This window comes from Corvus brachyrhynchos, unplaced genomic scaffold (assembly GCF_000691975.1).
Source record: "Corvus brachyrhynchos isolate BGI_N302 unplaced genomic scaffold, ASM69197v1 scaffold370, whole genome shotgun sequence".
In the NCBI taxonomy this organism is placed as follows: domain Eukaryota; kingdom Metazoa; phylum Chordata; class Aves; order Passeriformes; family Corvidae; genus Corvus; species Corvus brachyrhynchos.
The window spans coordinates 3,960,871-3,983,229 of NW_008235977.1; the positions used below are offsets into that span (position 1 = coordinate 3,960,871).

Sequence of the window (22,359 nt, forward strand, 5' to 3'; positions counted from 1 at the left end):
ACAGAAAATAATAGCACAGATTAGTCTTCTTGGTCAGCTGTAATTAACACTTGGAAAGTACTTACATGGAAGGCAAACTGCCCTGAAAAGTCATACATGCCACAGGAATGCATCAAACTCAAGGTATTCCGGACTGCTTCAGGACTCAGGACTCTCTCACCAGTGATTGGGCAAAAGCCACCATTAGCCAGAGTTGCTGCCATCACACTTGCTGACTCACATGTTACTTCTATTGAGCAAAGCTTATGGAAAAGAAATAGAGATTATAAGCATTGGTACTTCTAGCACAGTAAGGCCAACTACAGCAGGATCAACAAAATACAGAAATATTAAAATAACATCTCAAAATCACCTGTAACATACATTTGTTACAGATGACACTAGTAGCATCAATTAATACAGTCTGAATCTTTCTACTATAAAGATCCCAGTGACAGTGTTTGTAAGCCCTCTTAAAAGCTGGGGACAGTATTTTATGGGTTAGTGTCTCTGCTCAATTCCTCCCCCCACCCCCCCTTATGTTCCTTTGAGAGGAAGAGGTCTGTAAAACAATCTCAGTATTTTGCATCTGCTTAAATGGCAAAGCCACAGAATGACTGCTTTTTTCAATTTGAGCTAGTTTTGTGTGGTGGGTTCTTTTCATTTTAAAGCCTTAGAAGATCCCACACATTATTAGAAGTACAATTTAAAGCTGCAAATTCTAGCACATGCAAGTATCATATTTAATTTTTTATATAGTAATTATACAACCACACCATAGTTTTTCCCAGGATCCCTGCTTCAGTACAGACTATACATACTTTGGTGACACATCAGGAAATGTGATATGATGCCATCACCTGATGCTGCCTCATTTCTGCAGAAACCAAAAGATAAGTTGGTTTCAACCTGAAGCTGAAATGCTGCTCTAAAAAGTAAACAAACTAGTGCTCGTATTCTTGCTTTTGCCAAACAGTCATTACATGATACTTCATGAAGTTACCTAAGCCACGTTTGCATGAGTAGTTACTACCTGGAATTCTTATTTTCCGGGTGCCAAACTCAATACATCCTAGTCCAATCAACTGGAGTTGCAAATCAAGAGATTGTCAGAGACGCATCTAAAATGGCAACCGTGTTTTAAACATATGAAGTATTACATAGTATCACCTACTTTGAAAAAAAAATTGTTTCTAGGTTCTCAGTTTAAGCACCTGCATTTTGTACCTCGGTTCTCTAATCTGAGAACAATCCATCCTCACTTTACAGAGATAATAGGCAAATACCTTTATTCCTGCTCAGAAAGTTCCCAGTTACAAAAGGGAGGAAGGAACATTACAGAAAACCCAAAGAAAAGAAACAACTAGACTTTCAAGTAGAATCTGAGTGTTGGAAAGTTAAGCATTGTACCCTAACAAGAAAACAGAAATGCTGCTCGTGTATGAGCTATCCTTTTCCTGAGCATGGAGCGAAAAGGGGATTTTTCAAGGGAAAAAAGAAAGAATGACACATGGTCATTAAATCAGAGATCAGAATGCACAAAAATTAGGCCAAATTAAAATACATCAGAAAAGTTAGCTTTAACATTTCTTAAGTTATGAATAGCTTTCACTTAGAACACATTATCAGGCAGTGGGATACAAGGCATTTAAAAAGCACGTTTACACAGTAAATTCAGATAAATTACACGTTCTGTTCAGTCACAAGGGAAGTTTAGAGCAGACTATTAGCTTGTACCTAGTTTCTAACTCAACACGAGGTCAGCTACAGCTAATCACACATATCTTACTTCACAAACACACATCTGATCTAAAGATAAGAGAGCAGGTGCATCCAAACACAAAAAACTTGAATAAAATTTGCATTTTGAAAATAATGGCTTATGATTTGCGTAAGTAACAGCAAGTCTCCAAGTCAAAAACAGATTTTGAGAACTGAACTCTGTGGTTTTTTTTTTTTTTAAACTCTCCCAGATGAAGTGAATCAGTAACACAACTAGAACTACCTCTTGAGAACCCTACACAGCAGGGCTGAGTTGTGAGCATTTAAACATTAGGAAACCCTTACTGAGGAAATACCTCACACTTGCCAAGTTCTCATTTTGTGACAGTTGCAAACAACTTGCTGAAAGTCAAAAAGAAAAAAAATGGGGGAGGGGGAGAATAAATATATATATAGATTCTTTTACTCAAAATTAAACTCACTGAATTAAACTAAAAGAAGGAGATATTGCCATTACTTCCCTTGTACCACTCCCCTCAAGCCTACAGCTCAGCATGCATTCTCCAGTTACACAGTAAAGTACTCCACAGCACAGTAAGAAGCAGCAACCCAAAGAAGAAGAAATGTTTTGTCAAACTCACTGAAGTAATACAAGACATTTTAAACTTCTACTAGTGGTTTAAAGACTATCGCTAGTTTGTATTAGCAATAAAGACATCTGAGTAGATCACCTAAACAAAAGCAAATCTGGATACATCAAACACACATCTGTCATTTCCAGAGTTTAACAGAAGCTGACAAATTTAACTGCAAGTCATTAAAGCCTCCATGTCTAGGCACAAATCAGCTTCTACTGCTTACAATAGCAATTCTAAGTCTATAGTTAGTCTCAATTTTAAAGTCAGTTACCTGAAAATAGAAGTCTAGTATAGCAACCATATCCGTGCCTTCAGGAAAGCACTGAGGAAGAAAAATAAAGACTCTTTAGGTAAAATTATTATTTTTTTTTAAGTATCACTTTTAGAAAGACGTAAATTAAGCTATATTTTTGTCAGCATACTAAGCATTAAGCATATTTTAATATAAATATTTAAATATAATAAGTAGAAATATTTGATGACATCAGATTTAAAAATAACTTGGTGCAGCGATATCAATAAACTAGGTACTAAAATATTTTTCAGTACACCTTTAAATGTACTTTTTTCAGTACATCTTTCCATCATCTTTAAATAAGCAAACTGCAAAATGCATCCAGGAGTTTTATGAAGTCACCTGTACAGCACAGATTATATGCTTTACAACAAATAAAACAAATTACCATGGCTACAATACAGAAAAATACTTAGAGGCGTTTTATGAGAATGGCTTAAGTATCACACTTTTTTAATGACAGCATTTGAATAACATTGATAAGACATATACAGTGTTAATTTATGCCATACTGTACATAAAATAAATTAAAAGTCTTCACAGACTATGGATAAAACCCAGCACACCATCTTCCAAATACACTCAAGAAAAAAAGAGATTAACCTTTTTTTCTTTCAAGTAATAGCCAATTGCAAAGTTTCTATCTCCACTCTCTCTTTCAGACTGGAACCTAAAAGAAAAAAAAAAAAAAAAAAGACAAGGCAACATGTCAAACTTTCCAAAAAACCTCCAAAAATCGCTGAACTCAAGATGTATAATGTAATTCAGTAAAACTGCATGTAAAGGATATACCACTTCTGAACACAAATATTCTACTAATGGGACAGAATTGGCCATAGAAGTTCATCCCAGTTCACCCAGCTGGATTGAATCAGCATTGACATCCAAATACACACAGTACTGGTTACCCACACAACATAAGCTGACTTGGAGATAAGGCAAAGGAGGGCAAGATCCTAATCTCGGAAGCATTTCTAAATAGGCCGGAGTGGAATGGAACATCCCACAGCAAAAGGGTCATTCCTGACCAAAGCAGAGGAATCTGAGGATCACACACACACAGCAGATCAGACAGTGACCAGACTGATGGCTGCACTCCTCATTGTGATGATTAAGGTAAGGATGAAAACTAAAGGAGGAATACCTGCCTGGTTCCTTCTACAGTACACACCTTTTATTGTAACAAAGCTCAGGAAAAACACCTCTGCATGTGCATTCCAGCTGGCAACCTGGAAGCAACTCTGCTAAAGGGAATCTTCATGATTTCCCTCATGCTGCTGGAAAAAGCTCTCCAGATTTTTGGAATGCTATACACTGAGTTTATGAGGGGAACTGTTTCTTCTAGAAAAGAATTTAAATATGCAAAATAAAAAAGCAGAGGGAGTCCCAGTTGTTATAAACAGTGCTTTCTAAACATTTGCTACGCAGCCACCAACACGCAGAGTTTAATTTTTAATATGAATGCCCAGAAGGGAAGAGTTGCACTTACAGCTCTCATTGCCATAGCACCAGCAGAGCACTAAGACAGAATACTGACATTTCAAAGAGGTAACCAACACTTCTAGGTGAAATTTAGCCACACTGATGTCAGAGACATGCACAACTTTAGCTGTAAATTTTAAGTCAAAAACACCCTCCAATATAAGGGATGAAATGCTGGTTGAAATGTAAATAACTAAACTTTGTCATAAGCTCGTATGCCAGTTATCAGCTGAAACACTTTCCACCTAACCTCAGTAAGTGAATAAAAAATACTTACGTAGCATTACTGAATCCAACATACTCATTACCAGCCATTTTATTCATGAACTGCATCACCTGTTAGAGACAAAGAGAAGGAAAAGCAGTATTTTTACACATGAAAAGGTTATCAACTTTCAACCCAGCCGTACCCTAAATCTTGCAACACCATTTTACAAATGCAATACAAATCACTAAATGTTTGAACAACCAAGTACATCTACAAAGACAAAACATAGGATATTATTAAAATTTAACTTTCAATTCTTTTGCCATCTTGAAAATTTTCCATTGAATTTAGTTTAAAAAGCAATGTTATAACATCAACTTACGTAGTCAAATTTTTCTGCATTATTTGCTCCTTGCTGCAAGAAAAGAAAAAATAATTTACAAAAATTGTTAACACAGGAAAGAAGTTAGTTCACTTAACAGTATTAGGATTTTAATGCACATAACTAAGGTATGAGGCTAATTAAGAATAAGGTACTACAATCACTTCATATATTAATGAAAAAATTAAAGTGTTAGGTAAGTAAATCTTTAATTATAATTTAAACAATCCTATGAATCTTAACCAACACCTGTATGTTGGAAATTAATTTAAACTGGAAGGTAATAAATGAAGGTATGCTTTATTTTAAGTGCTCTCTATTCAACTTTACATGCTTAGCATAAGTAAATGCTGTAGCTAAAGCAAAAAAAATACAGAAGTAACTACAAACAGGATAATTACAGTAAAAACACTAACTTTTTATAGATTAGTAAGCCAAAAGTATTCTCATATTACCAACAGAGCTGAGCATAGGGAGATTGAGGCTACTGAAGTTAAAATATTTCCATGGCCAGTGCCCATACTAAGAATTTAGACCGAAGACTAAAAATGAAGTGTTACCCCTTACTATGAAAATAACTGCAATTAGTTTTAAAATATCTGATTTAGTTAATATCTGATTAATGTCCTACCTATTAAAAATTGTTAAACAACTAGAAAAATAGAATTTCACATCATAGGGCACATCATTGTGATAACAATGTACAGGAAAATCTAAATCCAACTTAATAAGGATGATAGTGAAACTTAATTCTTAGGGTGTGCTTGGTTTGGGTTTTTCAGGAAGGATGAGGGGTGTTACTTTGAGAATTTTTTTTTTTCCTCCCACATTGAAGAACATTCTCAAATTTAGTAGCTGCCAGTTAAAAACATTAATTTTTCAGAGGTCTCTGATGGGTGGCCTTTCACAAATTCCTATCAAAAGAGATTGAAAGAGGAGTGGGAGGTAAAAAATAGCATATGGTCTACTGGGGGGAATTTTTAATTTTTTTTAAGTAGCCAAGTAGAATTTTTGGAGGAAGTTTAAAAAACAATGGCATCGCATACACAAGTGGAAACAATGTATCTGTTTTAATACATTATTTTAATATTAAAGACACTCTATTTAGAATAACAAGCCTCTAACAAATCTCAAACAATTCAAGACGCTACTTGCACTGTGTTTAGTGTGGGGATGGGGAAGAAAGTGGAAAAAACGGAAGCTTTATATCAACCAGTATTTTACTTAATGAAATGCATAAAGCCAGTCTCATTTCCCACTCTGTGTGTGGATTAGGGTATTGCAGATAATCTTGGAAGCCCATGCATCAGCTCATCTACAGGAGGATGTGCAGACACACACGTATGATCACTGGTGAAAGGAACACCACACTGTTCTCTCAAAATTATGCGCCAGTGGCTACCTTATGTTTAAAGGCTAATAACCTTACTCCTAAAGGCAATAATCTCTAGCTAATTTTCAATTAGATAAAAAAATGCATGATACATTTCATCAAAATGTTCCTGTATAATATACCAGAACACAAATCTTAAAAATTTAACTCCAAATCTGTTCAATGAAAAATAATTAAAAGAAGAAATTACCAACTTCATTGAACTGTTGCAGTTGTCAAAATATTCCATAGATCCTAATGCTGTAAAATATGTAACAACATTTAAACCACAAAAACCTTTTCAACCTTTCAAATGCACAATGAACATCTTTTTCTGGGAAAGTGGGTCAGCATTAGTTATGGGATGCTGCATTGATAATTGTATGGTTAGACATGTTTAATAAATTGAAACAGGTTCTTTTGTTAAAAAAAAAAAAAGAAAAGAGGGAGAAAGAGATCATGCTTTCTGCAAAAATATAAATACATAATACTTCACTTTTTTGTTCTGCCTGGTTGAAAAAAATATTCCCTTCAACAAAAACATGGCTTTACCAGCAGCACATTAAATTGGTGGGCGAAAGACTCAATGCAAACTTTTTCCACATTGACTTTTAATAAAAAAGGTTCCTTTTCAAAGTTCACAACTAAACTCGTATTTTGGGAAGAAAATCTTCTGCATACTAAGCCAGATGATGAGTTTTTAGTCCTTGATGTTCCGCGCACTTGTAGAGGTATTTCATATCACACACAAAAGCATTGTTACTGAAATCAGACTGCTCATTCACCTGAACTACTTGCTTAAGCAATCACACGATCAAGACCTCAGTAGGGATTTACTACAACATGTTACTGAAATGAGAAACTCTGCTTCCATACACATGATGACTAAAAACCCCAGCAGATTAGTTCCCCTCTTTCAGCAGCTGACAGAGGTATCCTGCTCCTCCTAAAAAGCTGAAGAGACACAGTGGCAACACACATTCTATGATTAAAATTCAATTGCAAATATAAAATCCTAACATTTAGAGTACTAAGCAGCTTTTCCGTAATAATTTAAACAAATATAAGAGACAAGGAAACTTCTGTTCTTCCACAAGCCCTTATTTTTAGCTTGACTGTATAAACCTATGAATTTGAGGGCAACCATGACAATACTTCTTAAAAAGCATTTTTAAAGTTCAGATGCAATTCAACCTGTCTAGAACATCAAAGAAAACATTCCATGCACTAACTCCACAAACACTTTGTACATTTACTGGAACATATGTTCATATACACACTTATACATGCTTGTGTGTATAAACATATGAAAAAACACTTCTAAATGAATACAAAATTAAATTTACAATGTTAGGACTGAAGCAGTTTGATAGGCAGAAAATTCAAACTTGCAGAAGACAGCTCAACACAATTTTGTAAACACTTAAAACCCCAATGAACCTATGGCTGTCAATCATAAATTTGAATTTTTTGACTGTGTCAGGTTTTAGTGATCTTCCCTTTTTTATTTTAAACAAGGTACTTGTACTATATTACTTGTATTTCTATTAAAAAATAGAAACAGTTGCAAAGGCTACATGCCTACATAGGAAGGAGACCCATGGATACTTACCAGAGCTTGCAACAACAAAATCAGGCAGTACTTATTGGAAAAGTAGTTAATATTAGCCACTTTTCATTGATCAACACTGTTTCTATGATTAGACCATATAAGCTCTTACCACATGTCTCTTGCTAAAGCAATTTCTCGATTTTGAATCTACGCAAAGCTAACAAAAACACCTGGATCATGAGAAGTTTATAATCATCTAATAATAGAAGATTATTTAAAAATTAATTTCTGGAATATTTAAAGCCAAATTCATAATCTAACGCTATCCTGTGATGAAAATATCCAGAAACAAAAAATCGTAATACTACATCAGAGTGCAAGAAAACTCTTTTCTTTACACTTGTGCATTTTTCTTTATGTCTTTTCTTTATGTCTTTATTTTAGCTTTCTGTACTTACACACTTTTTATATTTATTTGTTAAGATGGTCCTGTTCTGTGAGAACTGGTGTCTTGCCAGTTTAGTGTACCATTTTCAGCTCTGAAATACTTGAGAGTACACTGTGACAGACAGTACTTGACCTAAGACAAATACTATGAAAATTTCAAATACATGTCAGATTTTGTGTGTCCTTCACTTCTGTGCGTTTGTGACCACTGAACAGACGTCATTTCACAGAATCTCATACATATTCTACATCAGATAACATCCAATATACTTGAGTTACAGTAAAAAGCAAGTGGAGAAAAACATGGATGTAAGTTCTATCCCCAAATTAGTTACCAAAAGAAAATTAATAACCTAGGAAGAGAGGCAATGTCACCAAAGTAAGGACAAGTATCTGGTAGAGAAGATCACAACACCAACACATGATGCAAAGTGGTTTGTATGTATATTTACACAACAGTCTATCAGGAAGGATAACTGGAGTGACAGCATAGAGCAGTTAAGCTAAATCAGTACAGTTTATTATAACTATACTGCCAAATAAACCATGCATTTTCCCACCTCTCAAGTATTAAACTGTAACTGCATAGGTTTCCTAATAACTGAATCCTGACAGCAAACAGACCCTTGGCACAGCCAGACAGGTTTTTTCTACCACTCTTTGCCTCATTTACTTTCTGATTTATCAGTATATTTAGAAAGCTCTTAAATATATCACAAACCCCTCCATGTTTTATCAAAAAAAAAAGCTTCCATTGAACTAAGGTCTTTTCAGGGTCAGTGAGATCAGCATTTTCATTTTCTCGTACACCGAATTTTTTGCAAGAACTATGAATTTTGTTATTCCCAACATGTCTAAATGCTTCCCACATAATTCAAGACCACAGAACACCTCCCTTCAGTGAGCTTTCAAGTCCACACTGTCTTACAGTCTGCGTGTGGCTGCCAGTACGTAGAGGATTTAAAGATGCTGTATTTGCCTGAACCTTTGCTGTTAGATTAGGAAAACTTTTATCTACAGATGGAATGTTAAAGCACACAATAAAAATGACTTAAGATTAATCCTTTATCCTCTGGTGATTCCATCCACAGCCATCTGCCTTCTTCCACATATTTCTCTGTGAATCCTTCCTCTTTTATCTCACCTGCACTTCTAATACGACAAGTCAGTAAAGGTAAAGTGGGAGTGGGAAGTCCCTGACAAAACCACTGTTATTCCTGGAGTTGACAAGCTTTGAGAATTGAGTTTGAAGTTTAAGAAAACAGATCAAAGCAGTAAAATCTATCCCTACTACAGGCAATAAAGACTTTTCCCAGCCAATGTGATGTACAGAAAGCTGCACTGAATCTGTACTAAATCTGTACAGGAGTTGAATCACCTTCTTTCAAGCACCTATATTTCCTTGAAGATATGGAAAAAATTACTGTTTTATCTCATACCACCTTTCCACAAACTCCTGTAATTGCCACACAATTTTCTTTTGATAAAAATTATTTGAAAATTGTTGTAACCATGTCATTTATACAACTAGTATTACAGGCAAATGGCTGTACAATTATCAACAAGGGAAAAGGTCCTTAGGGGTTTTTTTTAAATTTTATTTCTTTAAAAGTGACCTGCAGGATGTCCTTTTGCTAATGCATTTTTATTGTAGATACATCCTTTAAACTGATAAAATAGTCTATGGAGTGTAATGCAAGTACAATCAGAACAGAGCCAGGGGTTGAGACACCAAAATGTAAATACACTGTAGCTCCAAACCCAGGGCAGTCGGAGAATCACTTAAGATGGCAGGAGCATGATACAGCCATGCCTAAGTAACTCAAACAAACGTACAATTTAACATGCACATACCCCTCATTATTTATTATTATGGATTGCAAAGACAATGTAATGTTACAGTTTAGGTCCCTGCTCTGTTCCAAGGTGGGAACACCAAATTCTTACAGAAGCCAGAACCGGGTAAGTGATGCTAAGAGCCACTTTTACCCCTAAAATGTTAACATATTACATGTTAACATATTCTGACAGAAAGATTACTCCAAGCATCATTGCTCATCCACAAGTAACCATTATCTGTGCCAGGCTCTAAGGACAGCTGTGTGCAAGATCGTGTCTACTAATAGCTGCTAAACTCAGTACCACGTATGGGAACTTTGAAAGACTTCTTAGATCCATTTCTCAGAAAGAGATAATGAATCTCAAAGGAGATAAAAGCATTCTTAACTATGAAACACAGCAACAATCTCTCCATAGTTATTAACATGCTGTCACATTAGATAAATCTGCAATACATGGTGAATTTAAGTTTTCTTGTACTTTAAGAGTCACACACTGCCTTTAAGACATGTAAGTAACACCTTAAATAAAAAGAACAAATGCAGAGGAATTGAGGGCAAAACATGAGTTAATGAAGCCACCTTTTTCAGAAAAAAGGTAAGTTTGATATTAGATCAAATACAAACGTGAATTATGTAATTCACAGGTTAGTAGGAATAATGTTAAGTTGCAGATTGTAAAGAAGTTACTTCACAAAAAATACAACTACTAGGTAGTTTTGTACCTGTGTCCCTCTACATAATTTTCTTCAGAATATGTTTAGCTTGGTTAGTTATTCAAATGATAAATGGTATCTTAGTGAAAGCAGTACAGAAAATAATCTACATTTTAATCACACTGAAAACAAATAATGGTGTGATAAGATACGCGTCCACTAGACGTGCAGTTACCACATGCAGAAATGTTAGTGCAATGCAATACTCTTTATAAGAACATTACAGAAAAAACCCAAATAAAAATTTAAAGAAAGCCACCCAGCAAAACCAATCCCCCATCCTTGCAACAAATACCACAGTTGCATGCAATAAACAAATCCATGTTATCTATTCAGAAGTACACCATTTATCAAGAACTACGTGCCTTCTGCAAGAGGCACATGCTTTTGTTTTGCCTTATGATCAGCAGGGCATGTTGTATTTGGACTAACATTTTGACATTTCAGACAAGTGTGTTAAGTCAGTTTTTAAAATTCACTATTATCCAAGTGAATTTCAATGCTCAGTCAACCTTTAAAAAATATTAAATGTGAATAAATTTACCTGTCATACTTAAGGCCATTTTCTTTCACCTACAGCTATCAAAGATAAATGTCTTTAAGCAGGAGTTCTTACACCTTCTTTAAATATAAAATAACAGAAAATCAAGATCTAAGTAATTTTAAAATCAACGTTTTGGAAATAGAGGGTAGGAAACACACTGTAGCTATTGGACTTTGAAACACAACCAAGAAACAGGTTGTAAACAAGACTTTTAGACCTCTGAAGTAACAGTATCAAGCTTACTACTCAAAAATTCCAGGGGACTGACATGTTCCCCAGAACTCTATGCAGGTACCCTTAGAAAAAAAAATTAATTTTTTGTACCTGTGGCGACCAACACCAGCAGAAAATACAAGTCAAGTATCTGGCAAGCATTAACATTATATGGAGTTTATACCATTAACAACTTCAAGACATTTATACACAGCTATTCTACGGAAAAAATACAATACAGCTTTCCAAAAGTCTCAAGATCATGGACTAAAGATGTAAAGTCATTATTCAGTCCTGGTGTGCTTAGCAAAATAAGTGACTATTTTCAAACATTCTTATTTATGAAAGCACACTTACATCCCAACAACAACTGTGTACCATAGAAGCCTAACATAATTTAGTGGTGCAGGATGTTAACAGCACACAAATTCAACATAAGACTGACATTTAGATACAGCACAATTGCTCCTGTACAAATTATAGTATCTTCCATTTCTTCTGCACAGCAAGAAATACTCTTGTAACTTTATGCTCTGTAAGAGCACTAGACACTCAGAAATGTACTTCTAAGTGCTATAAAGTATGTTCCTGAGCAATGTACTTCCTCAGCAATTAACAAATTGAAGGCAACACTCTCGAGAGAATATCAAGTGTTGTGCAGCTAAAGAAGGAAACAAATTAATACCGTCAAGGAAACAGAGTTTTTGAGATGCACTGATACTTGTTAGAAACTGCTAGTCTAACACTGCATTTGTTTGCAAGGGTTACTATTTCCAAAATATCAGAGGTTGTCTACCTGCCAATGAGTAAAGTGCCATCAGATATTGCAGTCAAAAATCAAATACAGTTTATAATCTGTACAAGACATTTTTTTCTACATTCTACTAAAATACTCGGAGAGAAACGAAAAATTAACTTTTTACCTTGATTAAAGATGTGATCACAATTGCTCCAGCATTCACCATAGGGTTATGAGGCCTGTCTGTGAAATAAAGTTTTCAATTACAAATATATTCCAAGACAAGTTTGTCAAACAAAACCAGTCAAGCGCCTAAGGGAAAAATTATTCTAGATGTATGACTTCAAGTTACTATTACAGAATAGCTATTATATAATCCTAAACCTTTAAAAAAATACCGTAATCCAACACTATACACAATATTTTATAATTCTGAGTATTTTACAGCTTAGAACACACTCAGTCTTATGCAACTTAATCCAGTAAATTATTTGGTTTGGCATAATTTCTTTTCTTGAAACTTACAAATGCTCTTCAGTGTTCCAGTATTGGATCAACGCAACACTTAAAAGCAGAGCAACGCCAGGACTTTCCAATTTTTCCCCCAAGTTACCAAGTCTCAGTGATTTTAAAAGTGTTTAAACAGGACCTTTAAAAAATAATTAAAAGCCAGTTCTTAAATTTCCTTATTGCTGACCATGAATACAAAACACTGATTCTTTTCAAGAGCCAGAGGTTTCTACCGGCAGCTTCTGAAATGCAAATATGTATTTACTCATCCTCCCTAGAATTTAACTTACTTCATAGCTGACTTGCACATACCTGCTACACTTACATTTTCCTTTTTCCCACTGATCTCCATATTAACAGTATCTTTGCATTCCCAAATCATTCTTGACTGCTGAATGAATCACCTTCTCTTCTATTTTCTTTTTCTGAAAAACCTCTCCTTATCAGCCATCTTACTTTTCCCAAATAATCCACCTTCAACAAATAACCCTTTTCTTCTTTTAACTAACATTTTTGCTGTGCCTTTTAACTAGGATGTTGACTTCTGAGCAAACTTTGAACAATTCTCAATGCATTAATATAATGACATGTTTGAATTCTTTATTTGCTATTCCTTTATCTCCAAATTTGAAAAAATACTAATTAAAAAACAACACAAAAACTCTTTAATACTTTTATGCATGATATACAAATATGGACTCTAAAGGAAACTTGAGATGATTGGGGTTTTGGATATGAGTCTGATATTCGCAGCCAACACACATCTTCCCATGAAAATTACACTGGGTATGGTCAATGACAGCCATCTATGGCTATCAGTTAATCTTCAAAAACTGATCATCAATTTTATTAGTATTTTTCAGAAAGTCAATATTAAAAGGAACTTTTAAATAAATCCAACTATTCTATTAGTGGGAAAAAAGGCCAGTATCTTCCAAAACAGCGGAGCTCCCCTAAAATACAAACTTGTTGTCTAGATACTATTTTAAAGTTGTTACTGCCATTCCTTCTCTCTCTGAATGAGACTGACAAATTGTTCTGATTTCATTTGATTATACTTAAGATCCACATATATAAAATATCCTGTTGTAATCTACTAATGCAAGCAATGAGGGTCAAATGTATCTGACTTTCAATTAAGACCAGATCCTGGATAAGAAAACATACGATTTCCATAGCTCCTTAGGGACCACAGACCTGAACACAAGTCAAATGACCACTCACAGCATCACAGCCTGCACGTCAGAAGGGACATCTGGGGGTCATCTCCTCCACCTTCCCACTCAATGCAAGGCTATTGCCAAGGTTCTATTAACTGAGTCTTGAAAACCTCCAGATGTGGCAAATCCTCTACCTCTCCTGCAATCCTGTTCGTGCTAGAGGACAAATTTACCCTAATATCCAATCTGCAGCTCCCAAGCCACTGCATGGGGCCACTGGCCCTTGTTGTACCAGGTGCCACTACCAAGAAGAATTACAGAACTCTTCATGTTGGCAATTCCTCTTCAAGAATTTGAAGAGGCTTCCAGGGGAGCCCCTAGACTCCCCCTTCCGACTGCTCCTTGGGAGTTGCACGTGCCCTGGACTGCACAGCATCCTGGCAGCCCTTCGCTGGAGCCCTCCCCAGTTTGTCACTGTTCTCCTTGAGCTGGGGATCCCAACTCTGGACACACAATTCAAGACAACACAGCTCTCATGCTTAATCAGAACACACTGTCACCCTCATTTCTCACTCTAGCTATGCTTCTCTTCTTTACAGCTTCCTCTCACCAGCATTAGGTACCACTCCAGTCCATAAACTCATCACTTTATCATACAGAGCCCATTCTAAAAATATTTTTATAAATATTTTGCTCTTGATTCTTCTGTGCACCTCTATAGTTTCAATCTGCCACACAGTACGAAGAAAACAACATAACCAGATTCCATACCACGTGTATGTTTGAATTCTCACCAAGAAGAGGTTGTATGTATGGATAAGAGATACTACCTGTTCATATATACAGGTATTGTCACACTTGTAGCATCATGAGCTCAATAGATATTAAAAAGCCTGTAGCTGCCTAATGACCATAGCCAGGAAAATTATTCCTGATAATGCCTGTTTCAGACATATTTTACATAGTAAAATTCCTGATCTACTTCAATCAACTGGAATAGTATTTTTAAAATTAGCATGGAGATTGTTTTATTCCTTCAGAAATCTGACTTGGACTGGGCAATATATTCCCTTTGATAAAACAAGTTTTAAAATTGAATATGCATAAGCCTGCAGAAGTTTCCAAATTTCCATTGCACAGCACAGATAATACTCTAAACACAGCAACATCTTTTTGTTGTAAATTGGCATTTTTAGCTATAATTTTAAATTATGTTAAAATATTCTTCATTCTTTCCAGCTTGAATCTCAATACTAGTAAACAATGAAATACAAGAACATCCTGTTTTAGGAATCTTCCATAAAGTAAGTATAGAAAAAATAGCTTCAGATGCATGTCTAAACGGTTTTCAAACACCTGTGTATCACTTCACAGAATCTGGATTATGAACATGGAATTCAACTACATCTGAATATTCAGAAAGTAAATAGATTCAATATCTATTTTTTTTTTTTCATTTTCAAATCTGATCTTCAAAGTATTTATGGATGCTCAAACTGACAAATACTCTGCACATCTAAAGTTCATACAGTGGTTTAAATCTACAAGAAAAGTATAATCCATTCTTCCCTCCTCTTCCTTCACTTGGAGAAACTCAACCTCCCTTTCTCTCCCTATAACTGAAATGTTCCTATTTATTAGACTCCTACTTTTTGTTTTAGTTCTTCTCATAACGACTGTATAAGAGGCCATCCAGGTCAGTCCCAGCACTTCTTTCCTGTGTCTATCAGCCATAGAAGCACATATTTAAAAATTAAATTTTCTATCATGTGAATTAGTCTTCTCTATTAATTTCATGTTCCTTGGTCAAAATTTCCATAGTCCAAATTCTCTTATGCATAACATAATATGCATAAGAAACACTCTTGCCTTATAAACACTCTTAAAGTATAACAGTAATGTAAAAGACCACAGCCCACCAATTCTTCTCCAATAGTTCAATGTTAAAAATAGCAATAAAAAGAAGAAAATAATTTCTATACTTTGTCACGTTATTAAAAAGAGAAAAAACAGAACATCTATATTAGTTCAAAGGAATTAAGGAGCCATTTTCAGCACCATCAAAGCTTTTTTTGTAGTAAACCTTTTTGTAAGATATGAAAGACAAGTCTTCTTCACACTGTTACAACACTGTATATTTGGAAAAACTAGGAAAGCAAAAACAAGACAGCAAAACTTGACAAAATGCTTAATCCCTCTTGGCAATATATTCATACTGGTATTTCATCACCATTTACTAACATAATAAAACAGAGAAAATAAATTGTCATGATATACTGTATTTTTAAATATGGTAAGATGATTTTAAGATATAAATAAATAATTTTTATATAATCGTTTGAATATATTTATAAACATAATAAATATAATCAGGTGTCATTAATATATTAATAATATAGATATTTAAGTCAGAATTCAATACAGTCCTTGAGAAAAATGTCATCCAAGCCTTATGCTGGTAATTAAATATTAATTGCAATACCATGGCAATGGAAACATTGTCTGTTCTTTTACTGAGACAGATCCACTAGAAGAAACATTTGTGTTTCAGAGATAATATCCAGTATTTCCTCTAGGGCTACCTGAGTCACCTTTCTCAGATTTTTGCCATAAAGTTTATTAAAATTAAATTTCCATGCTTGAGAATTAATATAACATGAAAAAGAAATAATCTAGGTAAGTGCTGTATGAGAAATTCTTGCTAAAATACTCCTGCCACAGGGAAAAAAATAAAAACATCGTTTTGAATCAGTAGCCAAATTCCATTTAGAATAATCTGTGGGAAGATTTCGCCTTCTGGAAACTAGTCAGTGCTGGCCTTTGGCACCAGCACCTGCTTCTCAGAAGGCTGAGAAGTGATATGTTTTTTAAAATCAATTTAACATCTTTGATTCTTTCACCACCATTTTTACAGAAGCCATGATTAAGGAACACTTGCTACCAACTCAACTAAATAAAAATAAATTTAAAATACTTTCATCGTTAAAATTCTTTGGGTTTTCCTACAGCTCAATAACTAGCAAACAGAATAGAAGCAATACAACATCTTTTACTAGCATTCTAAATTAGGCAAAAGTGACTAACAAAAACTAAGTTTACCTTGCTGATGCAAAATATTCCAGAAAGCTGCCTAGTAATATGACTTAAGAGGATAGGGTAAAATGACAAGACTGAAAAAACTGTGTAGGCTTGCCTCATATTTTTCTAAAACTGAGTATTTGCATTATTAAGTAAAATGTATCTCTTACCATCTTCATTCAGGAACAATTTGTTGAACCGTAATCCACTAGGCTCTTTACCAACATATCTGTGCACATACTCTGTGCCAAGATCATTGACAGCAATCGCATATTTCAAAGGCTTTACACAGGACTGAAGACAAAATGGAACTTTGGTATCACCCACAGAATGCCTGGGAAAAACACAGATGAAGAGGCTTGGAATTTCCTGATTGTCAGCTGTGGCAGTAGAATGTTAAATGCTTCATCTATCCTTCCACATACAAGGACTAATAACAAAAACGCACCAAAAAGCAAAAGCATATTAATACTAAGTCTCATTTTAAAGAACTTAACAATGAGATTTACAGGTTTTAGCAACTGACTCCATAAGCCAAGCATAACAAAGTCAGTTGCTGACTACTGCAGAGGTAACAAAATGAAAATGGGTTCAGATACGGGTTTGTACCAGAGCAAGAAATCACCTCAGACCTCTAATCTTACACTTATCCTACTCAGTTGCAAACCACATACTCAACAGGGTACAGCTGACCCAAACAGAGCCACTACACTTATTCATGTCTATATAAACAAATATGAGATACAGTTTGGTTTTGCAATTTGAGAACAATAATCAAATAGCTGCATTTACATTCCCTGTGATAATGGCAGAGATGTTTTATAACACTTACTACATGCTATCTTTTGGAAAGTTTACTTTCAGCATCTATGTCAGACTGCACCAAAGAGTGACTCATGCAAGCAGCATATGCCACATCTAGAGCAAAAGGCTTGAAGCAGTCACTTGTCTGGTGACAAAATCAGGAGTGTATTTGCTTCTTTTCTTTGCAGAAAACACAAGCAGGCTTCAGTGAAAATCACAATACCATTTTGGCAACATAAAAGCTAACATTACTAAACATTAAACATCACAAAAATTAACATTATAAAAACTTTCATTAGCGCATAATATCCAAAACAAAGCAAAATGCCAATTTAAAGTATAAGGTTTTTTACTATTAATAGATTGTAGCTCAGACACTTAAACAGGGAGATGAAAAATATACTTCAGCTCACTTGTACAGCTCCTCCCCTGAGATTACAGAGCATATGGCTAATTAGAAGCAAACATATGCATCTCAAGAGATCATAGCAAAATCCATTCACAAACCCAACACCCAAAAACTGCAGTTTCCAGAACCTGCAGTAGGACCACACCAAACTGCAGGTCAGCAGAGATGATGGACATCTTGCATTGTGTACTCACAAAGGTAGACAGAGTTTGTGTTACTTCTCAGCTAGATGGTGCAAGGTATCCCTTTACATCGAGGCTCCTAACCGTCTGCTACTCTGAGTTACTAATACTGAGAAAAATAAAATCACTCTGACTATATCTAAGACCTACATAAACCCTTACAGGGAAAAGCCTGATAAACCTGAAAAGCAAAATCATCTTCAGCTCTGTCCAGTTTCCACATCTTCATTTTCTTTTAAAGAACATGTATCTGCATTTTTTCAGTGACACACATATTATATAACAATGCTACAGTGAAAACATTAAAATGCGGAGAAGGAACTAACACTTTGTACATTGTGACCTACACAGAAAGTTATACAGCTCGATGCACAAGTACTATGAGACAAAGCTTTTCAGCTTCCAAAGATTAATACTACAGAAGCATTGCCTTTATCTGTCCTTCAACTATTCCAAGAACAAAATCTAGAAGTTACAATATACCTTTGTCCATCAACGGTGCAAAGTGACACCCCCCACAAGTCGGGGCTGAACTTGGCCAGTTGTGGAATATAGTCAGCAACCTATTACAGCGTGAAATAAAGAGAGACACATTACAATATCCAAAATACTTAACTCTACGTTACTTAAAATAAATGTCAATGGAAAGAATATACAAGGTAGAACTGAGTTACACTACTAATAATGACCTGGTATATTTAAGCTTCATTAGAAATTATTATATTCACTGGATCACTATCAAATAAAACATTTTTTCAAAGTAAAATTTTCAGCACATTCAGAGAGGTATCTGTGTTCTGTATTACAGCATGTTCAGCATTTTCAAATCATATAAAATTTTTAGCTTGTAACGAAGTCTGGGATTTTAAAACTAATTTATTGAAAATAAGCACCAGAATAAATTTTATTTACTAACAAAGGTGTGGTATTGACAATTGCCAGATGTGTAGAGCTGCATAATTTTTCTGTAGACTAAGTGTAGTCTGACAAATTATACAGCAGTTTTATAAGAAAGAATAATGCTATTTTCATATTCCAACATCAAAACGCTACAAGATTCTTAGAGGCTATGGACTGTATTTCTAACAGTTTACAAGTTGCAGGCATAACTGAACTTCCAAAACTCTTTCATTACGCTATCAGTTTAATTTTTCTAAAAATGTTAAGAAAAATCTATCTACTTAACAAATGACGCATTTGGTTAATACTAAAAACCTACAGAAGTTTGAAGTTGAATTTATAAACAGGTTACCTTTCCTCCAGATTGTTTTTTAGCACTTTCATACAGCTCATCAATATGGGAAGTAAACGACATAAAATCTGGAATGACAAACTTCCTTCTGAAAGCTTGAGTAAGCAACACAATATTACTTTGTACACACCTGCAAAAAGTTGAAAAAGTTTATTAGTACTTTGATAACGTACTGTCAAAAAGCCTACTTAAGTAGCAATTACATGTTATTTAATTAGGACCTTCAGTCCCTTGAAGCTACATGCCTACAAGAACAAGGCTTTATTACTTTTCCAATTTGCCACTCTATTTTTCTAAATTAGTTATAATAGTTTTATTGCATTCATTTTTATTTTTTTCTACTTAAAGCTCTCTTTTTGAAGTTTCAACTGTGAAGCTATACTGCAAGGTATTATCAATCTGCCTTCAAGTAGCACCTCAGCTTGCAAAAGGGATCTAAAGCACCCAGTTCTCAGGATCAAGCCATCTGTAGTTTATCTAGCCCAGTCCTTGTCCAAAACAGTACTAATTTCAGAGTTAGATCAGACTTAGGAGGTTCAGGGTTGCTTTCTCTCACTTGACTCTTTCACCACGAACTGAGGGGAGAACGCTGCCAACAGACCAAACTGGAATGTGATTCCCCTCTAATAAGAAAAAAGCCCTGTGGAAAAACTTGGTAACATCTCCTGAACTGAGCAAAAGTTCATAGTGAGCAGTACCGCAAGTTTCTAGTTTCAAACCGACAGCACTTAAGGAATCTCTGTTGCCTTTCAGCCCAGAACACAGTTACACTATCGGCCACACCCTCGGAACGTCAGCCCATCTGGGTCAGTCAAAAAACCGATGAGGTAAAAAGGAAAGGACGTATCTAGGACAAACAGAAGGAAGGATGAACACAAACTGAGACATGCTGAAAGTGGTGTGTCTGTGGGTGAGGGGGGAGAGCACGAGCAGGGTGGCAACTGGGAGCCATTATCAAGTCAGTTGAAATATGACCTGATGAAGGGTATTAACAGCCCTATCCCAGTGCAAGGAAGACAAAGGGAGGTTTAACACCAAACAAACAGTTAACACCTTCATGCCATGCCCTCTGGCAGTGTTGACAAAAGCAGACACATACTATTAATGCAGGCAAATGAAAAGTTAAGAACATCTAGGCACATGCTACAAAGAAGAACATACCTTCCAATTAAGAGTTACTCAGAAAAAAAATAATTTTTAGGGAAATGTTTTCACTTAGATTAGGTATTTCAATAATCCTACTATTAAAAGTCATCATCAGTTCAAAACGAAGGTGCATGAAGATCGGTGAAGAGACAGAATTTTCCTCCCTTTGAAACCCCCTCTCTTTTTCTAAGTCTTTAAAGTCGCCTTTAAAGTCCTTAGTACTTAGACGACTTATCTTAAATTCAATTGATACCCATTTCAAATGCTGATAGGCACTGGTCTCCGAAAGTGAACGAGAAATTGTGACGTTTCCGATGTACACAGTCACCTTACAAACTACTGTCTGTAATACGCTGCTCTTTCTTAGCCTATGTTAAAATTGCAGTTGAGTTGTTTTGTTGCAATCTGTCATATTTTTTTCTGTATCTTGCAAAAAATCCTGTTTGCTTTTGTTCCCAGCAGCTTCCAATTACAGTTACCTACTCCAGGTGCAAAACCCCTTTTCAAAAGTAATTAATAACACTGATGGCAGCTGTGTGCAGAATGAGTAACAACATAACATCCACTAGTTTCAAACTGCAGATACATTTCTAACATTGCCTATACCACCTGGACAGCATTAAGCACGCTTGTAAGAAAAAAAATATCCAAAATTCACCCAAACCTATTAGAACAAGTCAATACAAAGTCTGGAAAACAAGAAGGCAGTATGCACTGAAATACAGTCCTCTTAAGATCACATTGTGTTTCTGAAACAGGAAGGGCATTTATACACTTAAAATTCACACCAAGTCTATGATGCTCACTTCAGCAGTACAACCATTTTAATGCAGGGACTGAAACTCACCACAGAAATGGCTAAGCTGGCGAAGGACATTACCTATCAGTACCAATTTTTCCCAGACTCTGCCAAGGTCATTGTCTGGGTATTTATCATTAACCCAAGCAAATCATACGAATTCACAGACTAAATTAAATACAAGGGTTCAAGTCATCTAGATGGGTATTCAGAACAATAGGTGCATGGACAAAATAACAGAGTTCTTAGGTCTCCCTTTAACAGGACAGCAAAGTTTTCAGTCAGCCAGGACATGAGCCATGACAGCCTCTAAAATTGTGCAGCTGACATCTCCTCCCCACCGAAGTATTTAATTACTTATGTTCCAGGTAACCCCCTGGAGATGGCTGGCTTCAGGCTCCAAAGAAGTGGAGCACTAGGAAAAGATCACAGGGAGGAATTTAAATAAATAAATATATTGATCTATAAAAACCTTTCTATGGTCAAATGTTGTGAACAACTTGGCTCTTATCTCTCATACAGTTTAGTAGTGTTCCAGACAGGTGCACTAAAAACTTCCTATTTTACATTCTTCCATTTCAATGAACTTCACAATCTCAGCCTAAAAAAACAAAAACAATTCTCTTGCCAAATCCCAATCCAAGCATTTCTTGCCCCACTTTTAAAAAAAGTCTTTTCAAACTATAAATGTTTCCAGACACATTTTGGTTAGGAAGATTAGGCTGCAAGTCTTATGATCTATATTAACTGTCAATGACTTGTATATCCAAGTTTGAAAGCAACAGTTTGAGGGTCTTTGGAAACTGCATCTTTGTGCTCTAGCATGAAGTTAGAATTGCTTTGTTTCCTTTATCACCTTGTTAGGTTTATCCATCATTTTTAAAATTCTGAC

General features: G+C 35.3%; 1 protein-coding gene across 1 annotated transcript in view; it reads right to left on the reverse strand.

Moving 5' to 3' along the window:
* Positions 1–22,359, reverse strand: part of GLS (glutaminase) — a 53,994-nt gene that overhangs the window by 27,733 nt on the left and 3,902 nt on the right. The window contains exons 3-11 of the mRNA XM_008630102.2: positions 19,523–19,652; positions 18,754–18,833; positions 17,046–17,209; positions 12,312–12,370; positions 4,707–4,739; positions 4,394–4,452; positions 3,238–3,304; positions 2,611–2,661; positions 66–242 (exon numbers count right to left, since the gene is read on the reverse strand). Of these exons, the coding sequence (XP_008628324.1) occupies positions 66–242; positions 2,611–2,661; positions 3,238–3,304; positions 4,394–4,452; positions 4,707–4,739; positions 12,312–12,370; positions 17,046–17,209; positions 18,754–18,833; positions 19,523–19,652 (820 nt within the window). The remainder of the gene's footprint in view (positions 1–65; positions 243–2,610; positions 2,662–3,237; positions 3,305–4,393; positions 4,453–4,706; positions 4,740–12,311; positions 12,371–17,045; positions 17,210–18,753; positions 18,834–19,522; positions 19,653–22,359) is intronic.